Below are 11,071 nucleotides of genomic sequence, written 5' to 3'. Positions count from 1 at the left end.
GTGAACCACTTGGAGAACCTGTGAAAAAAAATTAACAAAATAAGAGAGATAATACAAAATGCATGTTTTTTTTGTTTAGTACTGTCTTGAGTAAGATATTTTACATAAAAGATGTTTACATATAATCCACAAGACAAAAAAATAGCTGAATTTATTCCCAGTTTGGGAACCCTTGATTCTCAATACTGTGTGGTTACCTGATGATCTACAACTGTTTTTTTTTTGTTTGTTTTGTTTTGTGATGGTTGTTCATGAGTCTCTTGTTTGTCCTGAGCAGTTAAACTGAGCTCTGTTCAAAAAACAAAAAATATAAATGTTTGGTTCATTATTGTTATATTGGTAATGTGATTATTATTGATCTCAAGTGCTGATCATTGGGCGTTTTGGAATTAGTTTGTATACACAATTAATGAAAATGTGTAATAAAAAAAAATATTTATTAAGATCAAAAAGAGCACCTACTGAAATATAGCCACACCACTTATAAATATCACCGGTGAATATGATTCGCTGAAAACTATGGCTCATGAATATTAAATACCTTAAATGATTGGACGCTTGACTAAGTGACGCGAGTATGAATACATTTACGAAGCTTTCGCCATAATAGGACCGATAAACTGTCATACTGATCTTAGAAAAGTATAACTTAGAAAAGTAACATACACAAATGCCTATTTCCTCTAGTGGGCGCTTTACGGCCAAAAATACGAAATACTGGGTGTTTTTGTGTGCACATGAAGATATTTGCATTCTGAATAAAAATATTTTGAATCTTTTGTGGATTAGTTACGCATGAAATTCGCTTTCGCAATCTGAAATAAAATTATTTTAAAAACGAGTAATCATGAACGACTGTGATTGGTCCATTAACAACAGCGGTGAGAAAAGTAACACGTTCCACGTTATTCCACGATATTTCGTATTTATTTATTTTATTATTATTCGTTATATACATAATATTTTGCTTTAATATCTTTACATTTGGTTCTTCAGAATTTTACCAGTCACATGTTGTAATTTTTTATAATTGTCTGACTTTTGTAGTTTATATATATATATATATATATATATATATATATATATATATATATATATATATATATATATATATATATATATATTTGTCTGATTTGAATACAAAATAGCTTTTTAATACAAATTCACACGCTGTACCTGACAAACCAGAAACCATAAATATATTTGACCCAACTTCGGTCCACTAACTCCCACCCCCGTCCGAACTCTGACTCACACTAACTGCTGTTTACGCTCTTATTCTATATCTACGCAACGAACTGAGCGCATTGACTTGCGTAACTGTGATTCTGAATTCGACGCTACGCATCTGTCACGCCAGAGACAGGGCGCCTTCACGACGCCTTTCTTCGGCCTTTCTGTGTTTTCAGTCCTTTTAAATGAACGTTGGAGGCCCAAAATGGATTTTGGAGATTTGTTTGACGAGCGAACTTTCACCTTTTCTGACTTTCAAGAGTTTACGGTCAGTATCTCGGGTGTTTTTGTTCTGTTTTGTTTGGCGGGTGACCGAGAAACTCACGCGAAACTGTCTCATGCGAGAACTTTAATGTGTTTAATGTCTTCCTTCAGTATAAAGCCCAGAATATTAGACTGGAAGAACATGATTACTCTCAAATACAGCAAATGTCTCCTTTATTTCAGTATGTAAGACAGTAACTATTTGCTGTGTGTTAATATAGTTCGAGGCTTCATTATAGGCCCAGTGTTTAGGTGTGAAGAAACGCGCATAACAGTAATGTTATGTTATTGATGTAATGATGTTAAGTAGTCATACCTCATTTAAGATAAAAACTAAGACATTTAAACATGTTTTGTATTCTTTAATCATGATCAGTTCCTGCCTAAACACGAGCATTGGTCAGAGAGAGTGAGGAAACGGCTGTATTATGGTCTTGACTCTGACAGCCCGTTGGATGCTTTATCTTGTCCCATGACAGGTGAGTCAACTAGTAAAACTAGTGCAAACTGTCGTTGTAATGTCATTTAAGTTGTCTTTTTCATCTAACTGCTTGTTTTGTCTCCTGTGTTTACATGGAAAATTTCATGAAACATTTTGAAGTTACGTAATATTTTAATCTAATAATTTAAAGGATTAGTTCACTTTCAAATAAAATTTCCTGATAATGTACTCACCCCCATGTCATCCAAGATGTTCATGTCCTTCTTTCTTCAGTAAAAAAAAAAAAAAAAGGTTTTTGAGGAAAATATTCCAGGATTTTTCTCCATATAGCGGACTTCAATGGACCCCAAACGGTTGAAGGTCAAAATAACAGTTTACAGCGATCCCAGATGATGGTTATCTAGAGAAACCATCACTCATTTTCTTAAAAAAAAATGTAAAATATTATACGTTTTAACTATAAATGCTCATCTTGAACTAGCTCTCCTCTTCTTCTATTAGAATTCCAGCAGTGTAGACACTGCTAAGTGTATTACTGCCCTCTTCAGGTCAAAGTTTGAATGAAACTGTCAAATACATATACAATATGCTAGTGCAAGTATATAACAATTAGTTCAAACTTTAACCTGTGGAGGACATTAATGCACTTAGCAGCTTGCACTGCAAATAAGGAAGAGAGCTAGTTCAAGATATATATTTGTGTATTTATTTTTTTTGGAAAATGAGCGGTGGTTTCTCTAGATAAGACTCTTATTCCTCGTCTGGGATCGTGTAGAACGCTTTGAAGCTGCACTGAAACTGTAATTTTGACCTTCAACCGTTTGGGCTCCATTGAAGTCCACTATAAGGAGAATAATCCTAGAGTGTTTTCATCAAAAACCTTAATTTCTTTTCGACTGAAGAAAGAAAGACATGAACATCTTGGATGACATGGGGGTGAGTAAATTATCAGGAAATTTTAATTTGGAAGTGAACTAATCCTTTAAATAATTTTATTTTTACAATTATTTATTATGTGCATGCTGCTGTTTAACTAACTATGAGATAATTATTATTTGAATAATTAAGAAGAATATTTTTATTATGACTTTAATTATTTATATTTATACTTATATTTACAATTCTAAGAATTTAATTTTACATCTAAAATTAAATATACATTTTACTTATATTAGTGTTTGGTCTTTGCATGAAACTCAAGCAAAGTTTGTATATGCATTTCAACATTTTCCCATGTTTGGGTAGATACTTTTCACCATGCATAATATACATATGACGGTTTATGCTGTACAGCGCTGTATATTCATCACTCATAATTGTTTCCTCTAGATATTGCTGTGGAACTGCTTCAGAAATCTGCCCCAAGTCCCATAAGGAAACTCCACAAGAAATATGCTGCACATGTGGCCAGGTAGGATTGCTGTATTATATCTTTGACTTCAAAACATCAAATCTCATTATTAAGGAAGAGGATTAGGGTCAAAATTAGGGCTGGGTGATATATTGCATGCGATTCTCACGCGCATTTCGTCAGTAAAGCCGGTTCCCTGATTACCTCTAAATCGCCATCACCTGCTTTCAAATGGAGCGGCATTTAATAGACAAAGCCGTATATCGCCCAGCCCTAGTCAAAATAAAATTATCTTGAGATTAAAGTCATTATAATGCGAGATCAAACTTAGAGTTGAATAAGTGATCCAACTCTGTCATGTCCTCTATCAGTATGCAATGAACTCTGTTCGATTGTGTTTATTCTTGATTTTATTTAGACTTTTTTTTTCTCTTCAAATTTAATGAGTTTTTTCTTGAAACACAGCGACTTTATTCTCAATGTATTTCTCAACATTGTATTTCGACTTTTTTTCTTGAAATTAATTTTTTTTTTTCAAAACACAGTGACTTTATTCTCAAATCTTAATGAGTTTATTCTCGACAATTTATTTAGACTTTATTCTGGAAATTTAACAACATTTTAACATTTTATTTGGACTTTATTCACAAAATTTAATGATTTTTTATTTTTTTTTTCTCAAAACACGACGATTTTATTCTCGACAATTTATTTTGACTTTATTGTTTTTTTTTCTTGAAACAATGATTTAATTCTCAAAATTTAATGAGTTGATTCTCGACATTTCATTTGGACTTTTTTCACGAAATTTAACATGTTTGTCTCGAAACATGACTACTTTATTCTCGATTTAATGAGTTTATTCTCGACAATTTATTTCGACTTTATTCCGGAAATTTAACATGTTTGTCTCGAAACATGACTACTTTATTCTCGATTTAATGAGTTTATTCTCGACAATTTATTTCAATATTTTTCTCTCAACTTTTTTTTTCCTTCCTTTTTTTCCTCAAAACACGACGACTTTATTCTCGACAATTTATTTTGACTTTATTCCGGAAATTTAACAAGTGTGTTCTTGAAACACGATTTCATTCTCAAAATGTATTACATTTTATTAGTTTATTTTTCAACATTTTATTTCAACTTTTTTTCTTAAATTTTAACACATTTTTTCTCAAAACATGACTTTATTCTAGAAATTTAATGATTTATTCTCAACATTGTATTTCAACTTTTTTTTCTCAAAAAGCTGTGAGTTTAATCTCAAGAGTTTTTTTTCTTGTCTTTGTTTTTTAATTAATGCTTGGCCCTAATCCTCTTCCGTGCATTATAATACCTACTATATATTCACTGGATCAATATCAAACCCTGTTTTGTGTTACAGGGAAGCATGTATATCTCCTTGCGCTATGATGTTGGCCTTGATATACATTGAAAGACTGCGACACAGAAACCCCGAATACCTGCAACAGATCTCATCCTCAGACCTCTTTTTGATATCCATGGTACGCACATCCAAGCATTTTTATTAGCCTTATTTTTTCTGGTTTACTATTCTGGCCAACTTCACTGATTTCTCCTGTCATCTCCAGATGGTTGCCAGCAAATACTTGTATGATGAAGGAGAAGAGGAGGAGGTTTTCAACGATGAATGGGGTACTGCGGCCAAACTGGATGTTCAGACTGTCAACACTTTGGAGATGAACTTCCTCAATGCGATCGTAAGCGTGACCTTCCAAAGAACTAAAACAATTTAATGTAGTTTGACTGGTTTTGTCCTTTTATGCACAGTTTGAATTATTAAGGCTAATACTAGACTAAGTTTCATTGCCAGGTTGTGATTTTTCTATCGAAATTGATTTGAAACAAGATCTTTCACATTTACAGGACTGGAATCTCTTCACCGAGCCCAGTGACTTCTTTAAGGTCCTAAGTCAGGTGGAAACCGGGTAGGTTGGTTAACATGCATTTACTGTGCATTCATTTTTTTTTTTTTTTTTATTAACTTTACAGTCTTATCTGTTTATCAGAGTGATTTGGATTAGCAGTTCATTTCAAGTTGTGAGTCATGTGCACATTTTGTTGTGACAATTATGACTTCCACTGTAAAAAGATCAGTATTTTAATGTGCTTCGTCCTTGCAGCATTGCAGAGCGGCAAGGTATGAAGCGAGGCTGGTTTACCTACACGGACCTCTGCGTCCTGTTGGAGCAAACCCATTGGAGGGAAGCCCTGTCAGCTATCTACCAGCACTTTACCAAGGTGAACAATCACAGCTAAACCTTATGAGCTCTAGTGTTAAACACTAGTGTCAAAAGTATCGACTTCAGTGACAAGTTGACTATTGTGTTCACGTGCTCAACAGAAATGTCTGTGATTGGCTACAATTATCAACGCTTCAAAAACAGGTTATAAATAGACATCTTTGATGCTCTATACTGAGGTGCTTGCACAGGTACCCATGGGAGCATTTAAAAGGATCCGCTGATAAACACATGCTTTCAAGCACTCTGTGTGTATCTGTATAAGTGCAAAGATGTCTATTTATAACATGTTTTTGAAGCATTGATCATTGTAGCCAATCAGAGGCGTGTAGAAATCCACTCAACAGCGCTCAAAATGGTTGTGCGAAATGCTGGTATTGTCACGTTTTCAAAATTTCAGTACCGAAGTTGGTACTTTTGACAACACTAATAAATCCATCAAAAAATAAAAGTAGCTCATTTGAAATGTGCACTGTATTTCAAGTCATATAAAGCCTTCTGCTATTTGCTGAAAATCTACCCCATTTTAGCAATCAATTCAATTCAAATATGGCACATCAAGACACCTGTTTTGACATCTGTGATATTTCACATGGTATCAAGGGTCAAGAGAGAGGATTTGGAGCAAATACTGGCTTAAATTTTGGTCTGTTCCTGACACTAAAGCTATTGTATGGCTTAAGAACAATATTTATGATCGTCTTTAATTAGGGCTGCACAATTTTAGGGAAAAATATTCTAATTATGGATTTTCTTATAAAAATTGTGCTTTCTTTTTAAATTTCGGATTTACTGTGCTTGTTTGTAGGATGGCACAATTTGTGACTATAAAACAATATGTGACCCGTGCTGGCAAAATGAGCCTGAATGCGCACAGGTTAATTTCGAGCTACAGGCAAAACAAGTGAAAAATGTAAATTTTGGTTGAATTTGAGGTTTTCACAAAAATGAGTTAATTAAGCCCTCGTCTAGCAATCCCAATGCTCCAAGTATCAATTAAACATCTAAAAGTATCTTTATTTGAATGTTTTCTGAGAGGAGTACATTTCCTTTGACCATGAAAAATGCTGTTTGTCACTGTTTGCTTCTGGATGACTGGCGCTTCCCTCAGCACAAGTTTGGTATCGTCGTAAAGTGCAGCATTCCAACTTTGTGAATATTCATAGAGAATTCTCAATGGCATGAGTCTGAAGCAATGAAATATGATTTAAAACTCATGCTAATGTAAACAAAATGATTTTACTCATGCTGACTGACAGAAATATACACAGAATTACAGTATTTGCAATAATCTGTCTTGGCGAGTATTCACGCAAACATTATCTTTTATGAACGTTTGGTTATCTGTTGGGGAAAAACCTCTGATGTGTAACATTATATTAGATCTGTGCGGTACAGTAGGTCTTAATATAGAAAGGCTGTCTGTTTCAATAATGTTAATCAAACAATTGTGGAATCATGGGAAAAAGTAGAATATATATATATTTTTTCCTATGCATATGCATGGTTCGTGCCAAATTTGGTGGTATTAGCAGGAATTATAAGGTATGGTTGCTAGATGATTTAGTTTTGAAACCTTCAGAAAACTTTAACTTGATTTTTCTCAAAATTGACCGAAGGTTTTTTAATAGAGAACATGAGAATAACAACTAATTTTTGAAAATTTGCTCATTGCGACTCATTTTGCCAGCACAGGTCACACTATATATATATATATATATATATATATATATATATATATATATATATATCACAATTTTTACTATTAAATTATTAAACAAAATAATAAATATTACTATTGTAATATTTCACTGTAAAACAAAACAAAAAAGATGTATTCAAGTAAAATAATATACTGAAAATTATAATTTTAAAATTACAATACTAATATTTATGGCTGTCATAATTTCTTCGATTTCAAATGTTAAATCATTGAGCTTTTATTTTGGTGGCAAGTCATTGGCAGCTCTTAAAGCTTCTCTTTTGTAGACAACAGCCGGTTTATAAATGTTTTTCATTGTTGTTATTTTGTTGCGCTAAAATTTGAGTGTCAACTTTATTATAATACAAGGTTGAAAACGACAACAAACAATAACTATTTTTTTCATTTATTACTTTTTTGTGATGGGGCCAGTGAAAATTGAATGATTGAATTCACTGAATCCGAATCAAACAGGGACATCTGTATCTATACCCAGCTCTAGACAACACCGTTATCAGGAGCTGCTCACGTGTAAATGAACATACTGAAAACTGCCTTTGCGATTTAAAGGTGCCCTAGATTCAAAAATTGAATTTATCTTGGCATAGTTGAATAACAAGAGTTCAGTACATGGAAATGACATACAGTGAGTCTCAAACTCCATTGTTTCTTCCTCCTTATATAAATCTCATTTGTTTAAACGACCTCAGAAGAACAGGCGAATCTCAACATAACACAGACTGTTACGTAACAGTTGGGGTGTACGCCCCAATATTTGCATATGCCAGCCCATGATGTTCCCAACATTATGAAAGGCATTAGACAAGGGCAGCCAGTTAACGTCTGGATCTGCACACAGCTGAATCATCAGACTAGGTAAGCAAGAACAACAGCGAAAAATGGCAGATGGAGCGATAATAACTGACATAATCCATGATATCATGATATTTTTACTGATATTTGTAAATTGTCTTTCTAAATGTTTCGTTAGCATGTTGCTAATGTACTGTTAAATGTGGTTAAAGTTACCATCGTTTATTACTGTATTCATGGAGACAAGAGCCATCGCTATTTTCATTTTGAAAAACTTGCAGTCTGTATAATTCATAAACACAACTTCATTCTTTATAAATCTCTCCAACAGTGTAGCATTAGCCGTTAGCCACGGAGCATAGCCTCAAACTCATTCAGAATAAAACTTTTAACATCCAAATAAATACTTTACTCACATGATTCGAAGCATGCATGACGAACATCTTGAAAAGATCCATTTGAGGGTTATATTATCTGTGTGAACTTTGTAAATGCGCTGTAATATAGTCAACAGCTCGTGTGGCAGGAAGCTCACGTCTTAAAGGGGCGGTGCCGAGTGTAAATCAGTGCATTGTTAATGGTGCCCCAAAATAGGCAGTTAAAAAAATTAATTAAAAAAAAATCTATGGGGTATTTTGAGCTGAAACTTCACAGACACATTCAGGGGACACCTTAGACTTATATTACAGCTTGTGAAAGCACGTTCTTGGGCACCTTTTAATAACCACACTAAGCTATACCACGATATTTGTTTAATTGTGCAGCCCTGTCTTTAATCAGTTGTTCTTTTCCTTCCCTCAGATCACCTGTATGTTGGGTCTCCTGTACTTGACAAGCGTAGCCGGCCTCATCGCTTCTTCCGCTGTCATCCACCAGCTCAGCCGTCTTCCCAACACCAGCCACACTTACTTGGACCCGATTACGCACACATCCCTTCAGACACCAGCGCTCCTCCCTGAGCTCTTGCTGGACATACCTCGGCCAACCTCAAACCTCCATTGCTGCGTCCTGACCAACGACAGCTTGAAGCCGCGGCCCACCGTTGTGCCCGAGCAGCCTACCTCTTCATCCTATCAGAACGTGGCACTCTGTCTCTGGGGCTCCATCCTCTCTACTCTTTCCTACTCAAACCCCTCGTTGGACATCCAGCCACAAGACTGTTTGGTATCCGAAGTGGTCTGTAACGGCCACACGGGCGGTTTCCCCCAATTCGCAATAGCTCGCAATGGCTCGGCGACTCTTTCCTCTCCGTGGTATTCCCGTCTCACTGCACATTGGCTTGGGTTAGGTCAGTTTAGCATAGGCCTGATGTTTCCAGACCCCCATGTTAGCTCTATGCCACCATTTCAAAGTCACCCATGTTGCCCAGAGACTACTTTGCCATATGGGAAATTGCCATCTCTTCTAATGCCCGGTTAGATGAGTCCTCTAGCAAAATAAACCAGCTAAGTTTACATGCGCAGTCAACTCCCTTGGTTTTCCTTGTTGTATATGAACCAGTGATATAGGTTGGATATAACTGGGTTGTGGTGGGATATCAGTATGTTGGAGAGAAGGTGGTTAGGATGTTTAAGTGCTTATTGACAGTTTGAATCTTGACGTGTGTGATGCAGTGCACGCTAATGCAGTATAAATGAACGTTTTTTTCCTTTTCCGGATGGGTTTGGCTGTTTTTAGGTGTTACATGAAACCTCCAAAGCATCCAAACAAAAATAATGTTACATAAGTTAACAAAAGGGTCTTCTCTTGTGCCGGAAGTGCGTGCTCTTGTTCTGAATAGTTCGTCTGGCTTTGCGCAAGATGCCGATGTGCTGATGAGGGCTGTATTGTTATGAAGTTCCTTCCTGTGAAAGCCTTTATTTTCAAGTTGGGTTTGAATTTAAGCCTGGTTTTGTTCACTTGGTTTCAGAGAGGACGGGTTGAAGAGAAGTGAAAAGGGATTACAGTTTAGTTTAAGATATACCTAATGTTCAGATAGTTGATGCCATACCTCGTCCACAAAGCACTGATCAAAGAATGCTTTATTTGACCGTTTTGTAACGATCCTCGATATTTTGGTATCCTGAAGTGATAACATATTGGAATTACTGAACGGGCTAATTCAATAGATTTATTTGGGTTCATTGCTTTGTTAATGAGTTTAATTTGACTTTATTTTATGTTCTTTAAATGTAATTAAGCAAACGATATATTAGGACTTGGGCATAAAAAAGCACCTGATTTAGTGAGCTTTTACATATCCACCATAGTTTCTTCATGACTTCTGTATTTTCATGAATTTTGTACATTTTGTATAGAAATTATAAAAGAACATATAGCTGCAACAAAAGTAATAAAAACACCTTAATCTCAAACATGTCTTTGTGTTTTATTATTATTATTTATATATATTTTTGTTGTATGCAGTAGAAAATGTTTTTAAGCATGGATTTGTAGATTGCATATTGCTTTAAACTATATACTATATATTGCTTTATAATAAATATATATATTGCATTTTTGCTGTAAACTATATACTATAGCTTTATATATATATATATATATATATATATATATATATATAAATGATTGCATATTGCAATTTTGCTTTAAACCATATACTATATATTGCTTTATAATATATATATATATTGCATTTTTGCTGTAAACTATATACTTTAGATTTATATATATATATATATATATATATATATATATATATATATATATAATGTGTGTGTGTGTGTAGATTGCATATTGCTTTAAACTATATTACTATATTGCTTTATAATATATATATATATAATTTGTGTGTCTATGTATATATGTAGGTATTTTTTATTTTAAGGAAATTGTTTAAATGATTTAATATGTTTAATGATTAAATATTTGGAGCAATATCAAAGACATTTCTTAGTTGGCTTTTGGCATGTGTGGCGTAAAGTTAATTTTGGACCCTTCATGATGGAATGGGTAGGCGCGCGCATATCGCACAGGCCACGCGCTATTTTTGGAATAAC

The 11,071-nt window shown here is 34.3% G+C and overlaps 1 protein-coding gene across 1 annotated transcript; it reads left to right on the top strand.

The window, feature by feature from the left end:
* Window positions 1–1,313: 1,313 nt before the first annotated feature.
* On the top strand, window positions 1,314–10,416 carry cnppd1 (cyclin Pas1/PHO80 domain containing 1). The gene is made up of 8 exons (XM_067404947.1): window positions 1,314–1,501; window positions 1,874–1,976; window positions 3,269–3,350; window positions 4,678–4,798; window positions 4,886–5,014; window positions 5,181–5,242; window positions 5,438–5,555; window positions 8,874–10,416. Exons 1-8 carry the CDS (start codon window positions 1,439–1,441, stop codon window positions 9,489–9,491), a joined length of 1,296 nt encoding a protein of 431 aa, XP_067261048.1. The 5' UTR covers window positions 1,314–1,438; the 3' UTR covers window positions 9,492–10,416.
* The last annotated feature ends 655 nt before the right edge of the window (window positions 10,417–11,071 follow it).

Source organism: Chanodichthys erythropterus, chromosome 12 (genome assembly GCF_024489055.1).
Source record: "Chanodichthys erythropterus isolate Z2021 chromosome 12, ASM2448905v1, whole genome shotgun sequence".
NCBI classification, from domain to species: Eukaryota; Metazoa; Chordata; class Actinopteri; order Cypriniformes; family Xenocyprididae; genus Chanodichthys; species Chanodichthys erythropterus.
Note: the sequence above shows the minus strand (reverse complement) of the source record. Positions and strands in the feature narration are given on the sequence as shown.